This window comes from Acanthochromis polyacanthus, chromosome 16 (genome assembly GCF_021347895.1).
Source record: "Acanthochromis polyacanthus isolate Apoly-LR-REF ecotype Palm Island chromosome 16, KAUST_Apoly_ChrSc, whole genome shotgun sequence".
Taxonomy (NCBI): Eukaryota; Metazoa; Chordata; class Actinopteri; family Pomacentridae; genus Acanthochromis; species Acanthochromis polyacanthus.
This window is the reverse complement of record NC_067128.1, coordinates 395,627-421,366: the sequence shown is the minus strand read 5'-3', so window position 1 is coordinate 421,366 and position 25,740 is coordinate 395,627. Positions and strand designations below refer to the sequence as shown.

General features: G+C 44.7%; 1 protein-coding gene across 1 annotated transcript in view; it reads left to right on the top strand.

The window, feature by feature from the left end:
• disp1 (dispatched homolog 1 (Drosophila)) overlaps nucleotides 1-25,740 on the top strand; it is a 120,283-nt gene that overhangs the window by 91,859 nt on the left and 2,684 nt on the right. The window contains exons 4-10 of the mRNA XM_051960764.1: nucleotides 11,518-11,547; nucleotides 12,741-12,864; nucleotides 13,791-13,918; nucleotides 20,012-20,106; nucleotides 20,997-21,094; nucleotides 21,899-23,488; nucleotides 23,579-23,842. Of these exons, the coding sequence (XP_051816724.1) occupies nucleotides 11,518-11,547; nucleotides 12,741-12,864; nucleotides 13,791-13,918; nucleotides 20,012-20,106; nucleotides 20,997-21,094; nucleotides 21,899-23,488; nucleotides 23,579-23,842 (2,329 nt within the window). The remainder of the gene's footprint in view (nucleotides 1-11,517; nucleotides 11,548-12,740; nucleotides 12,865-13,790; nucleotides 13,919-20,011; nucleotides 20,107-20,996; nucleotides 21,095-21,898; nucleotides 23,489-23,578; nucleotides 23,843-25,740) is intronic.

Here is a 25,740-nt window from a genome sequence, read left to right as displayed (position 1 = left end):
CTTCCTCTTACCATATTTTACATCCCCTCAAAATTTCCTCTGAATCTCCCCAGGCGTTTTTGACAGACAGACACACAACCGCCGGGTGTCACATAACCTCCTTGGCGGAGGTAATTAGATCATGAATGGGAACTAACTGGTTAGCAGCTGATTATTATCACTCTTAATGGAAAATACACTGTTACTGATCTAATTACGATCACAGATTTTCTCTGCTTCTCATTACCATTCCATCTAATGCTTCTTTTTATTCCTACCAGATTAATATTTTACGTGGCTGTTGTGCTTTTATTTGGACTATCAGTGCTGTTCCTTCCATGTATGTTCCATCCTGTGATAAATTCCAGACGCAGCTTCTTTCATATTAATGTTTGTTTGAAGCTAACAGGCGACGCCTCCTCAGATAAACACCAGCTTTCTGATCAACCACCGTTTTTTCCTCTCCTGCACTTTGTGAACTTTTCCTTGGAATTTTCCAGCCCCCCCTCACCTACACTCCCCATCCCTAACACACACGTGCACGTGCACACACAGTGTCTGTTTCTGGAGGAGTTTGGACGGATTCTGGCTCAGACATCATCTTTGGCCCCGGGGGGCCTCAGTGTTTCCAGGTTTCCTAAAGTCATCTCAGCAGAAATAACATCTTTGTTCTGCTTATTAGATTTGTGAAGGTTTTCAGTCATCTAGGTCATCTTAAGGTGAAGGGTTTAGTTCAGGAAACTGGACTTATTCTTGTGATCAGATTCAGTTCTAAAAATAAACTAGTTTTTTAGAACGAAGAAGCCGCTCGGATGAGAGGCGAAACGTCGTCAAGATCACAAGAATAAGTCCAGTTGCCTGAACTAAACCCTTCACCTGTTTGTTAGATACGGCCTCGTTGTGTAAATTACAGCTGATTAATGAGGCTGGAATGAGACACACGGTGTTTTTATATCACCATCAGACCTGAGATATTACAGATATCTGATCCAGAATCAGTGCTGAAGGGACAGAAACATCCAGCAGGTAGAGGCCGGTAAATAAGAGGACTGATGGATGGATTGATTGATGGATGGATGATGGATGGATGGATGATAGATGATGATGGATGGATGGATGGATGATGGGTGGAGGATGGATGGAAGATGGATGGATGGATGATGGATGGATGGATGATAGATGATGATGGATGGATGGATGGATGATGGGTGGAGGATGGATGGATGATGGATGGATTGATTGATGGATGGATGATGGATGGATGGATGATAGATGATGATGGATGGATGGATGGATGATGGGTGGAGGATGGATGGAAGATGGATGGATGGATGATGGATGGATGAGGATGGATGGATGATGGATGGATGGATAATGGGTGGATGGATGGATGATGATGGATGGATGGATAATGGATGATGGATGGATGGAGGGGATGGATGGATAATGGAGGATGGATGGATAGATGATGGATGGATGGATGGATGGATGGATGGATGATGGATGGATAATGGAGGATGCATGGATGGATGGAGGATGGCTGGATGATGGATGGATGGATAATGGATGATGATGGATGATGGATGGATGATGGATGGTGCAATGAGCTAATAATGGAGGCAGAGAAGAGGTGTAGAGTGAAAAATGAACCTTTTACAGAAAAAAAACAAGAGATCTTGACATCCTGCCTTTTTCTTTCTCTACGTCGTCTGCTGATGAATGATGAGATGATCAGAGATGATCAGAGTGGAGCTGCAGGAGGTTTTTAGAGTCAGAACTAGATCAGATCAGGAGATGATGGAGGAACCAGGTAGAGGAAAGGTATGGTTCTGTTTGTAATGTTGTAGATTTATAAAGAAACTGTGATGTTGAGATTTAATAGATGATAGCTTTTGTTTCTGGTCTTCAGCGTATAAACTGGTCAACAGTCTCTATGTATGTTTTAATTCATTTTTAATAAAATGATGCCTCTGCTGTCTGCATGTCAACGTATAAAGGAGATCTGCTAACAGCCTTTCAAATGAGAAATGCCTCTGCCTGGACCTGCACCTCGTCTTTTATTTCATGTTCAGGTTTTTGGTTTAACAAACCTGTAGTTAAATCAAACCTAAATGACTCATCTGGCTTGTAAAAGGAGCGTCGTCATTGTGTTAAATGATCAGGCTTTGTTTAGGGAGAGGATAACATGTCTGCTGTGGTTTATGTAGTCCTTTGGCCTGATTTAGATCCCTGATAGATGATGGTTTCACTGTGGGTTTGTTGCTCTGGTTTCTGGTTTGTTTTTAGTACTAAACAGCAGCAGGTGGAAACCATTGGTTCCACCTCTGGAGGTCTTCTAGGAGAACCTGACCACACATGTTCTCCTGGACTTGGCTTGTTTTCAGTTGCAAGGTCAGGATAGCAGGGATTTCTGGACTCATACATCCATTCATGTTGAACAGAGATTCCTGCTGTCGCTGCCTTTAGATCCACTGGTTTTACTTTTCATGCTGTTGAAGTCCCTAAAAGCTCATCTGTGTGTCAGAGTTACATATTTAGATGTATTTTAGAATTAAGTTAGAAAGTGGAAAGGCTCAGCCATAAAGCCATGAATGCTTCTTTTGCTCATGATATGTCTTCTGGCATATAAAAACACCCATATGAACATGTCAGCAAGGTGAAACCAGCTTTCAGCCAGTGGATGGTTAGCTCTTCTTGATCCTGTGAGACTCCGTATAAACCATTTAGAAAAGCGTGATGAACATAATCCAGCTCTACGTAGAGACCAGCCTTCCTGTGTGCAGCTCTGGGTGTTGAAGTGAGAAGACGAGGTGAGGATCAGCTAATGAAGACGTCAGGCTGACTGACAGCTGGTAACTGTCGGCTACGCTGCTGAAATCTGCCTCTATGTCTGGAATCTGCCGTATTTCACCTCCAGAATCCAGAGGAATGACAGGTGCAGCCAGAAAAGGCCATGCTCTCCAGAGGCTGCAGTCCTCCAAAACATCCCATAAACACACATGTAGACAGGAACACGCGTGTGCTGCGACTCCTCAGGAGCAGAGAGGTCATTAGTGGAGGCACAGTTAAAACAGAAAACTGATCTGCTTCTGTTTTCATGGAAAAACGACACCAGGAAGTCACATTTAAAATAACTCCATACAGGTGCACAGCTAATGGCTAGCTTTTTGCTGTGAGCGTTGGCTTTTCTTTGCTGTGATCGTTAGCTTTTCTTTGCTGTGATTTTTGGTCTTTCTTTGCTGTGATCATTAGCTTTTCTTTGCTGTAATTGTTAGCTTTTCTTTCCTGTGATGATTAGCTTTTCTTTGCTGTGATCGTTAGCTTTTCTTTGCTGTGATCATTAGCTTTTCTTTGCTGTGATCGTTAGCTTTTCTTTGCTGTAATTGTTAGCTTTTCTTTCCTGTGATGATTAGCTTTTCTTTGCTGTGATCGTTAGCTTTTCTTTGCTGTGATCGTTAGCTTTTCTTTGCTGTGATCGTTAGCTTTTCTTTGCTGTAATTGTTAGCTTTTCTTTCCTGTGATGATTAGCTTTTCTTTGCTGTGATCGTTAGCTTTTCTTTGCTGTGATCGTTAGCTTTTCTTTGCTGTGATTTTTGGTCTTTCTTTGCTGTGATCATTAGCTTTTCTTTGCTGTGATCGTTAGCTTTTCTTTGCTGTAATTGTTAGCTTTTCTTTCCTGTGATGATTAGCTTTTCTTTGCTGTGATCGTTAGCTTTTCTTTGCTGTGATCGTTAGCTTTTCTTTGCTGTAATTGTTAGCTTTTCTTTCCTGTGATGATTAGCTTTTCTTTGCTGTGATCATTATCTTTTCTTTCCTGTGATCGTTTGTCTTTCTTTGCTGTGATCATTAGTTTTCCTTCATCATGTCTCGGCTTGTTTCCTCCATGTGATAATGAGAGCAGAGTCCCCAGCTGACCTCCATTAAACTGTGTTTAAACAGCAGAGTCCTGTTCAGTGTTTATTCGAGGCCTGTTGGAAACCTGAAGCCCTTTGAATCACTGTTTAGCGCTGAAGCTAACGGACCTCAGATCCAGGGTTAGCATCAATGGATCCCTGCTCTGTGACTCAGAGCATTTTCTCTGAGTTTTTTCGTACGTATTTTCTAACCACATTTTTGAAGCTAAACATGTGTTGGAATATTTATTAATAATTGTTAGATATTTCTCTGACGTTCTGAGTTATAGCTGAACTCTGTATCACTCTGATTCATTTTCAGACTTTAGTACAAAACTCACATCAGCAGCTTTCTGAGAGGTTCTGTTTAGATATTACAGTTGATATTCAGACATTATAATGCTTTATTGAACTGTTCTTACCCCATATAGTTACTTATCAATCAATCAATCAATCAATCAGTCATTCAATCAGACTTTATTTATATGTAACAGGTTTTAAATGAAGCTCAGTGATAGCGATAAAATTCATAGACAAAAAAGAAAATTATTTTTAAAATTAAGAAAATGATATTAAAATCACAGAAGAGAATAAAATATTTTTGTAATAGTAATAAAATAATTCAAATTAGAAGATACAGTAAATAGACTGAAATATATGGATAAGTGAATAAATAGGGAAATAAATCAAATTTGTTTAAAAAAAATTCAATAATAATAAATACATTAAATCCATCAGAAGTCTCACTATAAAGGTCATGAAGACACTATAAATGTGATTTAGACATTCATTAGCGTGTTATTTATGCTATTTACTGGACCTTTAAAGATATTTACAGTCGTCACATCATCGGTGGTTATTCTCTCTCTGCTAGTCTTTATATAAATGCTCTCAGAGCTGCTCATCAGCCCAGGGTGCTGCTTTCTGCCTAACTGGTCTCCTGGTTTGGTTTGGATGGAGCGTCTGCTAGTCTGGACCCGTTTCACTGCCAGGTCCAGTTCTAAAAGTTCCAGCCTCTAATGGTTCCAGTGGTTTTCAGAAATCCACTGGATTTCTCAGAAAGAAGTTTGTGCTTTAGATGGGTTTAGACTTCATGGGAGATTCAAACACTTCTTCTGAATACATTTTAATGTAACCAACATTTAACTCTGTGTGAAACCAGCCAGATACCAACCGACATGAAGGAATAATTACAATTTTCCTGATTGAAAATTATTCCTGAAGATTTCTCTCTGGGGTTTTCTATCGTAGGTGGCCAAAGTTTAGTTTTTTCTTCTTCAAGGTTAGCAAACAACTGATTTATTATTGGGTACTTTATAGTTCACTGTAGTCTTTCAAAGAAAACTGGTTGGACATAAATTATTTTAAACCTTTGCTTTTGAGACTGACTGATGGGAATACAGAGTGTAGCTGCATTTGAACAGCTAACTGACCAATAAAAGCTGAGTGTTTCTTTCAGACCATCCACACCATTTCAGCACCACCACCTTTCCACAGTCCTCAGTCAGCAGCAAAGAGTTCAGGACCTCCACCATTAGGTTGTCCTCCAGGTCATGTGGTTGGGTTTCTGCCTCCAACATCTGATTAAAAACTTCAGTCAATGTCCAGATGAACATGTTGCTCATTAGATCAGCCGGTATGCCTGAATGGAGATCGTCATTGCAGTTAGTAAAATTCTATATCTAACTTTAGTCAGACTCGTGTAAAAATCTGTTTTTCTTTGGAAAGCTAACAGGAGCACTGCTGAACGTTGTTATCTCCCAGAATCTCCACAACAAGAGGTGCAAAGTTAGCATAAAGTTAGAACATTCAGTGGAAATACTGCGAGTTTCTCACAGTGTTTTCTACAACCACCGCTTTGGATCGACGTCCAAATGTTTCACTGATGCTCTTCACCTGATCGCTAATGTCCATGTGGGCTGAAGTTTCTCCGAGTGTCGGCTGTAAAACCAACTCTAAGCTAATTCTCTGCTAACTCTAAGCTAGCTCTCTGCTAAGTTTCTGCTATTTCTCTGCTAACTTTCAGCTAGCTCTCTGCTAACTCTCTGTTAACTCGCTGCTAACTCTAAGCTAACTCTAAGCTAACTGGGCCTCCTGCTGCTGCTCTGTTTCCTCCTCTGTCAGCTCGGTGCTGAGTGATTGGCCGGCCGTCTGTGTTTATCTTTTTAATTAGCCCAGTGATCCAGAAACTCTCCCTCTGGTACATAGAATAACACTGAAAGCTTAGTAAGAAAATAAAGGAGGGAGGAGATGGGGAGAAAGGAAGCTGGACGGAGAGAGAAAGTCTGTGATTTCAGTTTGTTTTCAGGAGTAGAGCTGATCAGAGAGCTGTGGAGGAAACCCGACACGGTGGTTAACAACCTGCAGGATTTAGAGCCTCTGAGATCATCAGTCAACCTCCAAACACCTCAACACCTACTCTGTCGCTTTCTTTACCCCCTTCTTTATTTTCCTGTGCAGTAGGTGTGAAGAACTGTGGTGTGTCTTTGGTTCTTTTGGCTTCGTTTATGGGCTGCAGGCAGATTAAAGGGACAGAGATGGATCTCCTGCTGCCAGCCCAGCTTGACTTTTATGAGATCAGGATGAATTATTGCCGTCAGCTTGATGGATTCTTGAACTGTCCCGTCCATAAAGTCCTCAGGTATGCTGCACATCCATCCAGTTGGCTGAAATGAGTTCAGATTGGAGTGCAGCAGACCCAAACTCAAAGCAGACCTTCAGCAGACAGATAGATATGCCTGACAGCGCTTCATGAATCTGTTCCAAGTATTTCCAATAACTCGCCTCCTCCATTTTGGGCCATATCTCCATCCTGAAGTCTTCCAGGCCATACATGGAGACAGCGCTCAGAGAAAAGAATTACATTACAATACTGAATATTCCCTCGGTTCCTGGTTCTAAGAACGGCAGGGAAACGTGGTTTCCATTAGTTTAAACCAGGCTGGAGGTCACTCTGCAAGGAGAGGGGACAAAATAATTACAGAGGGGAATAATGGAATATTTAAAGACATGCACAGGTTTCCCAAAGGTAGAAAACCAACAAAAACAATCTGTAATCTATATTTAATTTATCAATTCAAAGGATTCTAAAGCTTTAATCTCTTATGTAGCAGTAAACAAGTTGATTGATTCATGTTCATTCTGTGGTTTTCTTAGATTCGATTAGCAATTCTTTTTTTCCAACAAAGTTTGTAAAGTTGCTAAAGTTATCCAGTAAACAAGTTATCGTCCATCCCTCCATTCTCTATACACCGCTTTATCCTCTCTAGGGTCGCAGGGGGTGCTGGAGTCTATCCCAGCTGACTCGGGCGAAGGCAGGGACAAGTTATCAGTGCAGTAAAATTCTTAATCTGCTGTTTCCACGTGTCCAAATTCCCATACTGATCACTGACATCCACTGAAGAACAAACATGAACAGCAATAGAAAGACCTGTGTTAAAGATGCTTGTGCAGTAATTCTGGTGCAGAAAAGATGTGATCTGTTCATCCATACTAGAATAGAATAGAATAGAACTTTATTTGTCATTGCAACAAGTACAACAAAATTGCAAAAGCCCTTCAGTCAGTGCAAAACAGTGTGAAGAAATACGATAAAAGGTGCAAAATAGCTGCCAATAGCTGCCATATTAGGTGCATTGAATGACATGAGGTAGTTATAATATAACAGAGGTAGGGCTATTAGCCTTTGTTCAGGACCCTTACTGCTGTTGGGTAGAAACTGTCTCTGAACCGGTTTGTCCTTGCAGTGACTGACCTGTACCGCCTGCCTGACGGTAACAGATTAAACATGTGGTGTCCTGGGTGAGAGGGGTCCTGGGTTATTTTTCCTTTTGGAGGCAACGGGAGCGGTGCAGCTCTTCAAGTGTGAGGAGAGGGCAGTCTGTGATGTTTTGGGCCGTGTGGATGATCCTGTGCAGTGAGGCCCTCTGATCCACCGTACAGCTGGTGTACCACACGCACAGACAGAACACCAGGATGCTCTCCATGGGGAACCTGTAGAAAGACACCAGCAGTCTCTGGGAGATGTTGTTCTTCCTGAGCACCCTCAGGAAGTGCAGTCTCTGCTGGGCCTTCTTCAGTAGCTCGGAGGTGTTCACAGTCCAGGTCAGGTCCTTCTCCAAGTGGACTCCGAGAAAGCGGAAGTCTTCTACCCTCTCCACACAGTCCCCGTTGATGATCAGAGGTGGAATCTCTGTTTTAGTCCTCCGAAAGTCGATGATGAGCTCCTTGGTCTTGACTGTGTTGAGGATCAGGTTGTTGTCTCTGCACCACCCAGTCAGCTGCTCCACCTCAGCCCTGTATGCGGACTCATCCCCCCCAGACATGAGCCCCACAACTGTGGTGTCGTCGGCGAACTTGATGATGGTGTTACTGGGGTGCGTAGAGGTACAGTCCGATGTGTAGAGCAGAGGGCTCAGCAGGCAGCCCTGGGGGGAGCCGATGCTGAGGCTGATGGTCCAGATGTGTGGTCTCCCACCCTCACCCTCTGCCTGCGGTCCGACAGGAAGCTGTAAATCCGCAGCGTGTGCCTCATGTCGTGCTCCTCCAGTGTGAGGCTGGTGCTGCTCTGGACCGCAGGGTGTGGTGTAGCTGCCTCCGGGGATCCTGTCTCAAAGCTGGCAAAGAAGCTGTTCAGCTCCTCTGCCAGTGAGGCTCCTCCCTCAGTAGCTCCGATGTTGGCCCTGTAGTTTGTGAGGTGCTGGACCCCTTGCCACACCTGTCTGCTGTTGTTGCTCTCCAGGTGGTCCTCAATCCTCCTCCTGTAGTCCCTCTTGGCCTCTCTGATGCCTTTCTTCAGGTTGGCTCTGGCTGCACTGTACAGATCGTTGTCACCAGACCTGAAGGCGGTGTTTCTGTTTTTAAACAGCTGCTGGACCGTCTGGGTCATCCAGGGCTTCCTGTTGGGGTACCCCAGGATGGTCTTGTCCACTGTGACATTGTCTGTGCAGTTTTTGATGTAGCACAGAACACTGTCTGTGAACACCTCCAGGTCAGGGTGATCGAAAATGTCCCAGTTAGTCCTTTCAAAGCAGTCCTGCAGCTGCTCAGAGGCACCATCAGGCCAAGTTGTGATTGTCCTTCTGGTGCTGGGGGCAGTTTTCCGGAGGAAGGTGTATGCAGGGATCATAAGCAGGGACATGTGGTCAGACTGGCCTAGGTGTGCTAGCTGTTTAGCCTTGTAGCCCAGCTTGATGTTGGAGTACACCTTGTCCAGTGTATTAGCTCCTCTGGTGGCACACTTAACGTGCTGATGAAGCTTGGGGAGCACTGTTTTAAGGTCCACATGATTGAAGTCCCCTGCTATGATGTGTGCTGCTTTGGGGTATCTGCTCTGCTGCTTGCTAATGCTGCTGTGGAGTAGTCCATTAGCCGCGCTAGCATTAGCATCGGGTGGGATGTAAACAACAGTCACAAACACCGCTGTTAGCTCCCAGGGAAGGTACATGAGCCTGCAGTCGCATATTCCAGCTCCGTGGAGCAGTGACTGTCCACAGTGTCAGTACACCAGCTGTTGTTAATGTACATGCACACACCCCCTCCTCTGCTCTTTCCGGAGTCCTCCGTCCTCTCCTGCAGATGGGCTATGTAGCCGGCTAGCTCAATAGCCGAGTCCGGTACTGATGCGTTAAGCCAGGATTCTGTAATCAAAATGATACAGCTGTCCTTAACAATGTTGTTGACTGCGACCTGGAGTCTCAATTCATCCATTTTGTTGAGAAGGGATCGTGCATTCGAGAGAAAAATGCTCGGAAGCGGTGGTTTGTGTGGTTGTTTCCGTAGCTGCGTTAGCACTCCGGCCCTGCTGCCCCGCTTCTGTGTTCTCTCTTGACGCCGCCTCTCCGCGGGCATGGTGATCCACGAAGACCCGGGAGTTCTTGCTATATCTGTCGGGATGTTGTGTGAGTCGATAAACTCAGCACTAACGCGCTGTATAAACTCCTGTCCTATCCGGAGGAGTTTGTGATGGCTGTAGGTTCTAAGGCTGTCTATCAGGCACTGGCTGGGAGAGCAGTTAGCCGTAGCTACTGTGAGTGCCGCCATCTTTCTCAGATCTTTCATCTGAGCCTGAATGTGCTGAAGAACTGCATAAAGAAAAGAAATGCAAAGATCAACACATGCACAAATACACAGCAGTGCACGATAGTTTGAAGTCCTTTGGTTGAGTAACGTTTCCATAAATCCTGTAACTCCAGAGCAGTAGAACTGATGAACTAACTCCTGTAGGTAGTCTAAACTGGTTCCGCTGACATCTGGCTGTCATATTAATGCTCCCAGTGAAACTTTAAAGGATTTACTGCTGTCTTACAGTCGACCCCCGCTGAGCAGAATTCCTCTCTGATAGCTCCAGTTCATTGATGCTTCCCATTACCGCTAATTAGAGCATTCTGCAGGTTTCAATTTGACAGCAGAAACACAGTGACGGCCTCTCCACCCTCTGACCACGTTCTAAAACCGCTGCTGACCTGATTGGCTGCAGGAGATGGTGACCTCAGAACTCACTTCCTCATCCTTCCAGCCACTAGAGGAGTAAATTTAAATGATCTATGATGAATAAAATGTGGGTTTCAGATCGTTTTAGCTCTGAGTCAGGAGCTCTTAGAGATCATTCAGCTTCATGAAGGTCTGTTCTGGAAGAAATCTGTCTGAGAATATCCAGTCAAGTCCTTTCTAACCTCTGAGGAGGACTCTGGGTATTAGTTATGTGATGATCGGTATTTATCTGTCTGTCTGTCTGTCTGCAACATCACTCAAAAACAGACCAACAGATTTGGATGAAATTTCCAGGGAAGGTCAGAAACGACACAAGGACCAAGTGATCAGATTCTGGCAATGATGCAGCTTATAGTCTGGATCCACGGCTTGGTTAAAGATTTCTGTATCGTTGCCAGATAGCAGCACGGCGTCACTGAAACCATGACAACCAGTGAACACTACATCAGCTGATTGTGATCCTGCTACAAATCCACCACTGAGGACCACCAAAGGTTATATAACTGAAACTGTGAATAATTAAGACTTTTTAAAGACATTTTTTACAGTTTGAAGACATTTTAAAGTCATTTTGGATCAATTTTAGTAATTTTTAAACAGTTTTTACAGTATGATTTCTGACCAACATGACTCCTCCTCTTCCTCCTGTTCTTCCTCCTGTTCTTCCTCCTGTTCTTCCTCCTGTTCTTCCTCCTGTTCTTCCTCCTGTTCTTCCTCCTCCTCCGGGCAACATCTTCTAATGTTGTTGAACTCTTATTGCAGCTTTATTCGGGTTCAGTCTGAAATCCTTCAGATCTGGATCAGGTTCAGACCCAAATCCTTCAGGATCAGGTTGAGCCCAGCAGGACTTTAGGAGTCGATCTCTGAATGTTTTTACGTCTGTCTGTCTGTGAGGTTCAGATTTATCAGAAACATAAACCTGAGACCCGTCTATCACAGAGAGGGATCAGTAGAAGCAGCAGAGAGTTAGTAGACGTTCACTGGAAGCGTTTGAGACAGCCTTCATGACAGCTTCAATGTTTCAGTGAGGCCTGGAGAAAGATGACAGAGGAAATATGTCCTCTTTGTTCAGAAAGTCTCGGTAAACCTGCTTCTGATCGGCTCCTGCTCTGACTCCAGATCTAAACCTGATTTCTCTCTTTCTGTTCTGCAGCCCAGCGAGGCCCTTCAGGTTCCCCAAAAGGTAAGACCTGAAACAAACACTGATGTTCTGGATTACAGCCTCCTCCTCCTCCTCTTTCTCCTCCTTCCTTCATTCCTGTCATCCATCTCTGCTCCATCATTCCTCAGCAGTGAGTCATGAGTTATTGATGGAGTTTCCTTCTGTCCACTGACTGCGGTCTGATCCAGGACTCTGTTTGTCAGAGGAAAGAGGGTTTTCAGTCTTCTAAAGATTTCATTAATTATTATCTAAAGGTTTCATTAACCCTCTAAACTCTGCTGGCTGCTTTGAAGGACACGTTGTCTTTAATTAATCACTAAAAATACACAATTATTTAGTCAAATCTGTCAAAATAATCATCTGTGATGTGACAGGAAACAAAACCAAATCAAACATTCCCCCTAGTATTGATGTTTTTTCAGTTTTTGTAAAATATGTAATCAAATAAATTCAACTTTTATTTGTTGTGTTTTAAAGGTTTATTATAACTGCTGTACTGTAGACCGTCGTACAGAGGAATCCGTTACTGTTCTGTAGACTGTAGACTGTTCTGTAGGCTGTTCTGTAGTCTGTAGACTGTTCTGTAGAATGTAGACTGTAGAATGTAGACTGTTCTGTAGACTGTTCTGTATTCTGTAGACTGTTCTGTAGGCTGTTCTGTAGTCTGTAGACTGTTCTGTAGACTGTTCTGTAGTCTGTAGACTGTTCTGTAGTCTGTAGACTGTAAACTGTTCTGTATTCTGTAGACTGTTCTGTAGTCTGTAGACTGTTCTGTAGGCTGTTCTGTAGTCTGTAGACTGTTCTGTAGACTGTTCTGTAGTCTGTAGACTGTTCTGTAGTCTGTAGACTGTAAACTGTTCTGTATTCTGTAGACTGTTCTGTAGTCTGTAGACTGTTCTGTAGACTGTAAACTGTTCTGTAGACTGTAAACTGTTCTGTTGTCTGTAGACTGTTCTGTAGTCTGTAGACTGTTCTGTATTCTGTAGACTGTTCTGTAGTCTGTAGACTGTTCTGTAGACTGTAAACTGTTCTGTAGACTGTAAACTGTTCTGTTGTCTGTAGACTGTTCTGTAGTCTGTAGACTGTTCTGTAGACTGTAAACTGTTCTATAGACTGCAGACATCAGGCATCAGTGATCTTCCTCCTCAGATATTAATGTCCATTTTAGTTTCTTCCTGAGGGTTTTTACTAACTTAGAGCCTCTGTGATTCCAGTTATGCTGAGCTGATAGCCGACTGGCCCGTGGTGGTTCTGGGCGTGTGCACGGTGCTCATCGTGGTCTGTGCTCTGGTTGGCATCCTGGTTCCTGACCTGCCGGACTTCTCAGACCCTCTGCTGGTGAGTTCAGAACCATGATGGAGAAACAAACTGAATACTGACGATGGTCTGGAACCAGATGAATGAATGGATTCAACCCAGAAGATGTGCAGAAATATCAGCGTTCTACTTCTGAGGCAGATATTTTCTCTGTTAAAGGAACCAGGATTCATATATGAGGCTGTTCTGAAGCTTTAAACCTCCAGCAGGTTTAAAAAGCAGGTTCTCTTTAAAAAACAAACTGCAGCATTTATCAGAAACTGTACAAACACAAAGAATCATCACACTTTTAGCTTTGAACTAATCCAACATGACAGCCAGGAAAAACATTCAAATCTCCAAATTACTTTATTCTGCTTGTTTTATTTAAAAACTCACACAAAAACAAATTCTGTAGAAATGAGAAGCCATAAGGGACTTAGCTGTGATTAAATACATTAAACACAAACTCTGAGGGTTCATTCACTGGAACCGTACAGAGTGGAAGTAAATTAAAATATCTCGTTTAGAATCACTGTTTATTCTGACATCAGTAACATCTGAGGCGTCTTAAAAAATCTCGATTCAGGTTGTTTAAATTTCTGAAAAATAAAAAATCTAAGAAATTTGTCTTCTGTTCTTTCTTTTTTCCATTTTTTTAATGGTTTCTGGTTTTATAAATGTCACTCAGACTGTTGTTTAGCTTCTATCTTGGGCTGTGTTCTTTACTTAGAGGAGGTTAAAGAACAGCATTAGCTCTGTTTGGTCTGAAGGTTTGCTTCTGTTTCTTTATTAGAAATCATCTTAACAGCTCATGGTGACAGAGATCCTGATATGTTTCACTCATTTCCTGGTTTTCTTCTTCATTCATTCTGGGTGGAACCAGCAACCTGAGCAGAGAAAAGAAATTCCACCCTAAATGGGCTTCTGTTTGGAAATCAGTTTTCCTTATTGTGTTTTTGTTTCAGGGTTTTGAGCCCAGAGGAACGGCCATCGGCCAGCGACTGGTCACCTGGAACAACATGGTGAAGAACACCGGATACAAAGCCACCCTGGCCAACTACCCCTTCAAATACGCCGATGAACAAGCCAAGAAGTAAAAACACACACCTCTACACTGTAACCCAACTCTAACCACACACGGGGATATCTGAGGAAGCATGTCAGTAGTTATTATTCTCTGTGTCCTCACATTCACATATCACACCGCTCTGGATTCATCCTCAGCTCAGACTAAAACCTGTTTGAACATTAAGTTTAGAACTTCTCCATCAGCAGACTTTACTGTCGTCACGTCTGAGTGAATTGTGGACGTTCATCTGAATAATCTGTTCTCCTACATGAACATCTTCTCAGATCCTCAGAAAAGATGAGAATGATTCAAGGTGAGGATTAATCTGTGCAGCTAAAAAGACTTTTGGTTTAAAAGTGAGTTTTTCTTTATCAGCTTTTATGGGGTCATGACTTGTTTTAAACATTGAAATCAAATGAAGAAGTGGATTCCACTAAGACAGAAGAACAACTAGTCAGGTTAAATGACCATTTTAACATATCTAAACAGATTAAGGTGTTAATGGAGGAGATACATTTGATTAAAGAGTTAAAGTCAGATTGTGTTTTCCCCAGCAGCCTCAGCATTAAACAGAACTCATGGTGAGGATCTAACAGGCCTGAGATGAGAACAGCTTTAAAAACTAATTAAAGAACCTTAAAACCAGCTGGTATTCAGCAGGTAGGCAGGGCAGGGATTCACTACATGTTGGAATCATTAAATGCTGTTAAAACAGATTTTAAAATGTAAAACTGAAGGTTTTCAGACATTTTGTCTACTGCAAATCACCCAAAATATATAAAATTATTAATCTATATATATATATTTCAGCACCGTTTAAGTCTTCTGAATGATATGTGAGTGGACTGAAAGCAGAATAAGCAGCATCTGCTTTATTCCATTGTCATATAATAAACATTAATGTTACCTTTAGTGTACCAGAGGTAGCTCCAGGTCAGTTTTCCTCTCCTGACAGGCCATAATTAAACTATCCGCAGTCACAGAACAACACAAACCACACTACAGATTAAACTCAGCAAAACTTCACACACATAAAGCGCCATGAGTTTATAAGACAAATTAGAATCCAGGTTATGTACAAAATGAACAAAATGAAGGAAAACATAAAGAATATCAGAGTGGTGATTATCGTGTGGTTGACTAGAGGACTCGGAGTGGCCAAAGAATCTCTCTACAGACAAAAAAAATGTGTCCAGTATCTCACAGAGAGGACAGTGAAGGGTTGTAGGAGTCCTGTAGATGTTTCTGGGGTTCGTCTCCAACATGTAGTCCAGAAAGACCTGTGGTAATGTCGTAATATGAAATAAGACCTGTGGAACGAGTCACAGTGAGCAGAAACACGTCAGCTGTCTGAACAGAAAGACAGTTTCTGGGGTTCAAACTTTAAAATAAAGATTTAGATCCATCATTTCACAGTCCTCCTGTCTGTCTGTCCTCAGGGTCGTCCTCCTGTCTGTCCTCCTGTCTGTCCTCAGAGTCGTCCTCCTGTCTGTCCTCCTGTCTGTCCTCAGGGTCGTCCTCCTGTCTGTCCTCCTGTCTGTCCTCCTGTCTGTCCTCAGGGTCGTCCTCCTGTCTGTCCTCAGGGTCGTCCTCCTGTCTGTCCTCCTGTCTGTCCTCAGGGTCGTCCTCCTGTCTGTCCTCAGAGTCGTCCTCCTGTCTGTCCTCAGGGTCGTCCTCCTGTCTGTCCTCCTGTCTGTCCTCCTGTCTGTCCTCAGGGTCGTCCTCCTGTCTGTCCTCAGGGTCGTCCTCCTGTCTGTCCTCCTGTCTGTCCTCAGAGTCGTCCTCCTGTCTGTCCTCCTGTCTGTCCTCAGGGTCGTCCTCCTGTCTGTCCTCAGGGTCGTCCTCCTGTCTGTCCTCCTGTCTGTCCTCCTGTCTGTCCTCAGAGTCGTCCTCCTGTCTGTCCTCAGGGTCGTCCTCCTGTCTGTCCTCAGAGTCGTCCTCCTGTCTGTCCTCAGAGTCGTCCTCCTGTCTGTCCTCAGAGTCGTCCTCCTGTCTGTCCTCAGGGTCGTCCTCCTGTCTGTCCTCAGGGTCGTCCTCCTGTCTGTCCTCAGAGTCGTCCTCCTGTCTGTCCTCAGGGTCGTCCTCCTGTCTGTCCTCCTGTCTGTCCTCCTGTCTGTCCTCAGGGTCGTCCTCCTGTCTGTCCTCAGGGTCGTCCTCCTGTCTGTCCTCCTGTCTGTCCTCCTGTCTGTCCTCAGAGTCGTCCTCCTGTCTGTCCTCCTGTCTGTCCTCAGAGTCGTCCTCCTGTCTGTCCTCCTGTCTGTCCTCCTGTCTGTCCTCAGGGTCGTCCTCCTGTCTGTCCTCCTGTCTGTCCTCAGAGTCGTCCTCCTGTCTGTCCTCCTGTCTGTCCTCAGAGTCGTCCTCCTGTCTGTCCTCCTGTCTGTCCTCAGGGTCGTCCTCCTGTCTGTCCTCCTGTCTGTCCTCCTGTCTGTCCTCCTGTCTGTCCTCAGGGTCGTCCTCCTGTCTGTCCTCAGGGTCGTCCTCCTGTCTGTCCTCCTGTCTGTCCTCCTGTCTGTCCTCAGGGTCGTCCTCCTGTCTGTCCTCCTGTCTGTCCTCAGAGTCGTCCTCCTGTCTGTCCTCCTGTCTGTCCTCAGGGTCGTCCTCCTGTCTGTCCTCCTGTCTGTCCTCCTGTCTGTCCTCAGGGTCGTCCTCCTGTCTGTCCTCAGGGTCGTCCTCCTGTCTGTCCTCCTGTCTGTCCTCAGGGTCGTCCTCCTGTCTGTCCTCAGAGTCGTCCTCCTGTCTGTCCTCAGGGTCGTCCTCCTGTCTGTCCTCCTGTCTGTCCTCCTGTCTGTCCTCAGGGTCGTCCTCCTGTCTGTCCTCAGGGTCGTCCTCCTGTCTGTCCTCCTGTCTGTCCTCAGAGTCGTCCTCCTGTCTGTCCTCCTGTCTGTCCTCAGGGTCGTCCTCCTGTCTGTCCTCAGGGTCGTCCTCCTGTCTGTCCTCCTGTCTGTCCTCCTGTCTGTCCTCAGAGTCGTCCTCCTGTCTGTCCTCAGGGTCGTCCTCCTGTCTGTCCTCAGAGTCGTCCTCCTGTCTGTCCTCAGAGTCGTCCTCCTGTCTGTCCTCAGAGTCGTCCTCCTGTCTGTCCTCAGGGTCGTCCTCCTGTCTGTCCTCAGGGTCGTCCTCCTGTCTGTCCTCAGAGTCGTCCTCCTGTCTGTCCTCAGGGTCGTCCTCCTGTCTGTCCTCCTGTCTGTCCTCCTGTCTGTCCTCAGGGTCGTCCTCCTGTCTGTCCTCAGGGTCGTCCTCCTGTCTGTCCTCCTGTCTGTCCTCCTGTCTGTCCTCAGAGTCGTCCTCCTGTCTGTCCTCCTGTCTGTCCTCAGAGTCGTCCTCCTGTCTGTCCTCCTGTCTGTCCTCCTGTCTGTCCTCAGGGTCGTCCTCCTGTCTGTCCTCCTGTCTGTCCTCAGGGTCGTCCTCCCGTCTGTCCTCAGGGTCGTCCTCCTGTCTGTCCTCAGAGTCGTCCTCCTGTCTGTCCTCCTGTCTGTCCTCAGGGTCGTCCTCCTGTCTGTCCTCCTGTCTGTCCTCAGGGTCGTCCTCCTGTCTGTCCTCCTGTCTGTCCTCAGGGTCGTCCTCCTGTCTGTCCTCAGGGTCGTCCTCCTGTCTGTCCTCCTGTCTGTCCTCCTGTTTGTCCTCAGGGTCGTCCTCCTGTCTGTCCTCCTGTCTGTCCTCCTGTCTGTCCTCAGAGTCGTCCTCCTGTCTGTCCTCAGGGTCGTCCTCCTGTCTGTCCTCAGGGTCGTCCTCCTGTCTGTCCTCAGGGTCGTCCTCCTGTCTGTCCTCCTGTCTGTCCTCCTGTCTGTCCTCAGGGTCGTCCTCCTGTCTGTCCTCAGGGTCGTCCTCCTGTCTGTCCTCCTGTCTGTCCTCCTGTCTGTCCTCGTGTCTGTCCTCCTGTCTGTCCTCAGGGTCGTCCTCCTGTCTGTCCTCAGGGTCGTCCTCCTGTCTGTCCTCCTGTCTGTCCTCAGAGTCGTCCTCCTGTCTGTCCTCAGGGTCGTCCTCCTGTCTGTCCTCCTGTCTGTCCTCCTCTCTGTCCTCCTGTCCACTGATCAGCAGCAGAGCTCTGTTTCTTCTTCTTCTGAACTCCTGCTGGTTTCTGACCTGAAACCTGAATCCTGACAGAATATTTGTCTTCTTTGAGCCGTTGGTTCAGGATTCTTTAATGACGTTAATCTTCATCTTCTAAACGCTGCGTCTCGTCTCTCCTGATCAGATAATGGATCTGTAGAAGTCTTTGTTTCTTCTCCTGTCTCTATGCGTCTGTCTTCAGATGTAAATGGTAAAAGGTAGTATTTATATAACGCTTTTATCCAAAGCGCTTTACATGATACGTCACATTCACACACTGATGGTGGAAGCTGCCATGCAAGGTGCTAACCACGACCCACCAGGAGTAATTAGGGGTTCGGGGTCTTGCTCAGGGACACCTCGACATGAGCACGACGGGCCGAGGATCGAACCGGCAACCTTACAAGACGGCCACTCTACCCACTGAGCCATGCCGCCCAGATGTAACTGTGTTCTTCTGTGGTTTGTTGTCTGAGGCCTCCTCTTCTGTCAGCAGCTTCCAGCTTCATCCCGTCCGTCTGTCAGCCACTCTGACAGCCGCCTGATTACTCCTCCTTCCTGTTTCTAGATCTAAAAAAACAGAGAAACAAGGATCGTCTGATACACCATCCTCCACTTTAGATTTACTCCTACTATACAACACAAACACACTCCCTCCCCCTCAGTCAGAGCTGCTATTATGACTATTGGAATAATGACAGCCGCTACTCGTTCATCTGATTTAGGAGAACAGCAGCTATTACTGCTGCTTATTTCATTATCCAGCTTTAAATCTGCTTCCTTGGTTTTGTGTCCTGCTGCGTCAGACTCAGCATCTCTAACCCTAACCCTCTGTTTATGAATCCTTTCTTCATTCTGTCTCTCTGGATCGATGAAAACGCAGACGTTCGACTTTCTTCTCAAGGGGTCGTTAAATATTTCACCAATGATGTTAATGATTTGTCTGAAACTTGTACAAACGATCTGGCAAAGTGCTGTAAACCTGAACACACTAAATAAATGCGGTACTGAAGCAGCATTTCACTGCTGATTGCTTTTATATTCAGAGCTGATAAAGTAAAACTGAATGCAGAAGCAGCCTTTCAGCTCCTCAGTCAGTTACTGGATGAAAACAGGAAAACCTAAAAAATAACTCTTTCAAACATCAGCGTATTTAATGACACATATTATATTTACTGTCTGTAGTCAGACCCATTCTGGTTTTTTAGGGAGAAACGTCACTGCAGACGCTGGAAGAGCTGCTCTTAATACGTTTACCCGGTTTGTCATCTGGGATCATCAGGAACGTTCTTCAGTAGAGTCCTGATTCCTCCAAATTAACACTCAGAGTCTCTCAAGTCAAGAAGGATCAACATGAACAGAACTCAGTCTGGACAAAGGTGGAAAATATCGTAGCTTTTCTACAGAAACATCAGCATCAGGTACACGTCTGAGTATGTTTTATTTGTAGGTCAGTGATGGTTAGGCCTTGGTTCCTCTACAGAGCTTCATGGAAGATCACTGAACAGCTTCACACCACACTTATATGGTATTACCATGAATAAGGACATTTAATCATCAAATGCAATCTTTTTCATGACTGAGATGATTAAATGGCAACAACAGTAACTGTTAGATTTAGAAAACAAAGTTTCTCACTGGGCTGCAACTAATAAATATTTAGACTAATTTGTTGTTTAGTTTCTGGATTAAAGCTGAAAAACTGTCATTTATTGATGACATCCTCAAAGATAACTAATTTATTATCAGAGGAGAAAAGAAACTGGAAAATGTTCAAATTTAAGCAGCCTGAATCCCAGAAAGTTCACTTTTTTACCTTCTCTCTATGTGTTATTGGTACTACTGCTGGTGTTACACTTGGCAGCATAAATCTGTTCACTGAGCGTCACTGAGGATTCATGAATATGTGACTGAACTGTTCCATATTATAGCTGCTATAAACCAACAGTAAATCAGACTCCAGCTTCCCATCACTCTGAACAACCCGCGTAGACATCAGGCTTTGGAACGCTCCTATGCTGAGTCCTGTACTAAGTCCTTCACACAGAGTTCATCTTTATTGTCTTCCAGTCACCAGGAGCCCAGATGGCCTGAAGACCACTACGACAGAGACAAACGACAGGCCGAGTGGGACTTCAGTAAAGAGTTCTTCTGTGATGTTCCAGGTAAGATCCTGAATGCAGACCAGAGAGAATATCAGGACTGTAGTCAACCACAGTACATCCACCCCTTCATGCTATAAAAGGTTTAATATGTCCCAGGACATAGTGGGCCAAAACTACACCAGTGTCCAAATACATCTGGTCTTATAATAGAGTGTAAGTCAGCTTTTCTGATTTACAATCTTGTGCACAGTTTTGCCTCAGTGTCACATCCTAAACAAGCACCACAGACTGCGATGGTCGAAGCTTAAGGCAGTATTATGATGAGGTAGTGGGTCCCAATGGTACTAGTACTGTATCAGACAGGATGTACTTTGTGAAGGCAGCTGTAGTATGTATTTAAAGTAAAAAGAAAAAGCAGTTCATGCCTTGATGGACTGAAAGTGTACCAACTATTCAAACTGTAGATTAGTTATGGAAAACCTCTTCAACATGTTGGTTTAGTTTGGAACCAACTCTATGAAAACATCTAGTAAACTGAATAAAGGTTAGATCTCTTCCCTCTGCCACCAAAATGAGTAAATTAATCCTAAAGGCTGCTGATGTTGTGCATTTCTCAGTGTGAAAGAATACTGGTGACTGTCTGACCAATAAGAACTTTGATCAACCAATCGACCGACCAGTCAGAACCCTGGAATCTACACTAGTCCAACTCAGACCAGATGGTGGATAGAAGTTAAATTAATCCTCCACCAAACCTCCTAATAATTCAAACAAATAGAATTCAGTGGAAAATCTGCATCCCAGCATCAATGATAACTCTGCTTTAATGGAACTGAGACTAAAACCAGGATGTCAGTCAGATGGTAGAACCGTTCTTCTATTTCCTAACTTTTATTCATCCAGGAAGGATGGTTTTCTACTCAAGTAGTGAAACTCTTTCTGTCCTGCAGGTGACAGCTACTCTCGCCTGGTGTTCATGTCAGCTGAAGGGAAGAACCTGTGGAGCATCCAGGCCATCAAGTCCATGTGCAATCTGGACAACACCAGAGTACGTTTAGAAGATAACGCTCACTGACACGACTGACGGAGATGCTGTTAGTTTGTAAACCTTCTGAACCACCAGGACTTTCTGCTTCTGTCACATTTTACTCATTTTCACTGTAATATAAAGTCCTGGAGCTCTATGAGAACAGCACAGCCATGCCTAGAAGTACAGAGAAGGTCTTTACTTCTGCAAAACAGCAAAGTCATGAAGTCAGAATCTCTTTGGTCGTTTATCTTCAGGGGAAAAAGAGATCCACATGTACAGTGTTATTCCAGGTAGCCACAGGTGTTCCCAGTCCTGGAAATAAAGGGTGGCTCTGTGTACTTTAGATGTTTTACTGCTTCTGTTTTAATTTGTTTTAACGCTGTTTATCTACACAGCCTGCAGTTCAGCCCAGTTCAGTCAGAAAGTCCACAGGTTTACGTGAGCCGAGTCACTAACGTCTTCTTTGGTGCATCAAGATCTGCAGAATTTTTGGGTTCTTACAGAATTCAGAGCTGTTTATTTCTGACAAGAATAAAGTAGAATAGTAGTAATAAAGTAGATCAAGGGATTTTGATTAAATATCAATTTTTTTATGATTAGATTTGATAAATTTTTCCACTCTGGTGTTGTGAAAATCTGTTAAAAAAAAGAAATTCCAACAAAGCTGTCTGTTTTCACGATTTCTAGTTTTGAAAAACGCTCTCATTTTTCCTAAAGATAGCAGGCGTTTCAGACCCACTGGTGGGTTCAGAGGGTTGACACCTTAGAAATGTTTTGTTTCTTCTGTCTTTTACTGTATTTAGTGTCTCGATCTGTCTCTAGGTCCGTTCCCATCGGGACTACTGGAGTCTTTGTCAGCGCACCAATGACGCCTCCTGCTGCCCCAGCTGGACCCTCGGTAACTACATCGCCGTCCTCACCAACAGGTCGTCCTGCCAGAAGATCACAGAACGCGACGTGTCCCACACTCTGAAGATCCTGCGCTCCTGTGCTAAGTACTACCACAACGGCACCCTGGGGCCCGACTGCTGGGACATGGCCCTGCGGAGGAAGGACCAACTGAAATGTGCCACCGTGCCCCGCAAGTGCACCAAGTACAACGCCGTCTACCAGATCCTCCACTTCCTGGTGGACAAAGACTTCCTGAGTCCCAAGAGCTTGGAGGTTCCTCCACCTGTCCTGAAGTACAGTATGCTGTTCTCCCCCACGGAGAAAGGAGAGTCCATGATGAACATTTACTTGGACAATTTTGAGAACTGGAACTCCTCAGATGGAGTCACCACAGTCGCTGGAATCGAGTTTGGCATCAAGCACGACCTCTTCCAGGACTACCTCCTGACGGACACAGTGTACCCGGCCATAGCCATCGTGATCGTCCTGCTGGTCATGTGTGTTTACACGCGGTCCGTCTTCATCACGCTCATGACCATAATAGCCATCATCAGCTCGCTCATTGTGTCCTACTTTCTGTACAGAATGGTTTTCAACTTTGAATTCTTCCCCTTCATGAACCTGACGGCCCTCATCATCCTGGTGGGCATTGGTGCAGACGACGCCTTTGTTCTCTGTGATGTTTGGAACTACACTAAGTTTGATAAACCGCATGCTGAGCTATCAGAGACGGTCGGAGTGACTCTACAACACGCCGCCCTCTCCATGTTCGTTACCAGCTTCACCACCGCAGCAGCTTTTTATGCCAACTACGTCAGCAACATCACCGCCATCCGCTGCTTCGGAGTCTACGCCGGGACTGCTATTCTGGTCAACTACATTCTGATGGTGACGTGGCTCCCTGCTGTGGTGGTTCTACATGAACGTTACCTTCCCAACATGTTCCCCTGCTCCAAACCTCCACACCAGCAGACAGGCTACTGCACCCAGATGTTCTGGGCTGGTCTTTGCCAGAAGGCCAACAAATGCCTGTTTACGGTCTCTGAGGCGTCCAGGATCTTCTTCGAGAAGGTGCTGCCCTGCATCGTCATCAAGCTGCGCTACCTCTGGCTCTTCTGGTTCCTGGCCATCACCGTCGGTGGGGCATACGTGGTTTGTGTGAACCCAAAGATGAAGCTTCCTTCCCTGGAACTGGCAGAGTTCCAGGTGTTTCGATCCTCTCACCCCTTTGAACGTTACGATGCAGAGTACAAAAAACTCTTCATGTTTGAGAGGGTTCATCACGGTGAGGACCTCCATATGCCCATCACCATCATCTGGGGGGTGACCCCTGTGGATAACGGAGACCCCCTGAACCCCAAAAACAAGGGGAAGCTGATGCTAGACAGCAGCTTCAACATCGCCAGTCCAGCATCTCAGCTGTGGATTCTGAACTTCTGCCAGAAGCTGAGAAACCAGAGCTTCGTCTTCCAGTCGGAGGAGCAGGACTTCACCAGCTGCTTCATTGAGACGTTCAAGCAGGTCAGTCCTTCATGTGTTTACAGAACAGAACAAACCTTAACCTTTAGCGTCTGTAGACAGAATCAGCTTTAATGTCTCTGGTTTCAACAGTGGATGGAGAACCAGGACTGTGAGGAGGCGTCCGTCTACCCCTGCTGCAGCCAGTCCACCTTCCCCTACAAACAGGATGTGTTTGAGTTGTGCATCAAGAGAGCCATCATGGAGCTGGACCGGAGTACCAACTACCATCTGGACAGCAAGACGCCCGGACCTCGGTTTGACATCAACGACACCATCAGAGCCATAGTCTTAGAGTTCCAGAGTACCTACCTCTTCACCCTGGCCTATGAGAAGATGTTCCAGTTCTACCGAGAGGTAATATTTCATCTTAGATTAGATGTTCTACTTCAGGATCAGACAGTTGATCTGAACTAAGGATTCTATGGTGCTGCTTTAACCCTCTAAACTCCAAGCAGTTCTTACATTTCTACTCAGTGTGGATTCATTTTTTACAGCTTTATGAAGATCTCCATGGAAACAAGAGAACCACAGCTACACACGTGGACAAAATTGTTGGTACCCCTCAGTTAAAGAAGGAAAAACCCACAATTCTCACTGAAATCACTTGAAACTCACAAAAGTAACAATAAATAAAAATTTATTGAAAATTAAATAATCAAAATCAGCCATCACTTTTGAATTGTTGATTAACATAATTATTTAAAAAAACAAACTAATGAAATAGGGCTGGACAAAAATGATGGTACCCATAACTTAATATTTTGTTGCACAACCTTTTGAGGCAATCACTGCAATTAAACGATTTCTGTATTTGTCAATGAGCGTTCTGCAGCTGTCAACAGGTATTTTGGCCCACTCCTCATGAGCAAACAGCTCCAGTTGTCTCAGGTTTGATGGGTGTCTTCTCCAAATGGCATGTTTCAGCTCCTTCCACATATGTTCAATGGGATTCAGATCTGGGCTCATAGAAGGCCACTTTAGAATAGTCCAACGCTTTTCTCTCAGCCATTCTTGGGTGTTTTTGGCTGTGTGTTTTGGATCGTTGTCCTGTTGGAAGACCCATGACCTGCGACTGAGACCAAGCTTTCTGACACTAGGCAGCACATTTCTCTCCAGAATGCCTTGATAGTCTTCAGATTTCATCGTACCTTGCACACTTTCAAGACACCCTGTTCCAGATGCAGCAAAGCAGCCCCAAAACATTACTGAGCCTCCTCCATGTTTCACCGTAGGGACAGTGTTCTTTTCTTCGTATGCTTGGTTTTTGAGTCTATGAACATAGAGTTGATGTGCCTTACCAAAAAGCTCCAGTTTGGTCTCATCTGTCCAAAGGACATTCTCCCAGAAGCTTTGTGGCTTGTCAACATGCATTTTTGCAAATTCCAGTCTGGCTTTTTTATGAGTTTTTTTCAGCAGTGGTGTCCTCCTTGGTCGTCTCCCATGAAGTCCACTTTGGCTCAAACAACGACGAATGGTGCGATCTGACACTGATGTACCTTGGCCTTGGAGTTCACCTTTAATTTCTTTGGAGGTTGCTCTGGGCTCTTTGGATACAATTCCAACGATCCGTCTCTTCAATTTGTCATCAATTTTCCTCTTGCGGCCACGTCCAGGGAGGTTGGCTACTGTCCCGTGGGTCTTGAACTTCTGAATAATATGAGCCACTGTTGTCACAGGAACTTCAAGCTGTTTAGAGATGGTCTTATAGCCTTTACCTTTAAGATGTTTGTCTATCATTTTTTTTCGGATGTCCTGGGACAATTCTCTCCTTCGCTTTCTGTTGTCCATGTTCAGTGTGGTACACACCTTTTCACCAAACAGCAGGGTGACTACTTGTCTCCCTTTAAATAGGCAGACTGACTGATTATGAGTTTGGAAACACCTGTGATGTCAATTAAATGACACACCTGAGTTAATCATGTCACTCTGGTCAAATAGTTTTCAATCTTTTATAGAGGTACCATCATTTTTGTCCAGGCCTGTTTCATTAGTTTGTTTTTTTAAATAATTATGTTAATCAACAATTCAAAAGTAATGACTGTTTTTGATTATTTAATTTTCAATAAATTTTTATTTATTGTTACTTTTGTGAGTTTCAAGTGATTTCAGTGAGAATTGTGGGTTTTTCCTTCTTTAACTGAGGGGTACCAACAATTTTGTCCACGTGTGTACAAGCAGAAATAAGTCAGAAATGTCTTTAGTGCAGCATGGCAGTTATAATGTATATATATAATACAAAGTTATAATATATA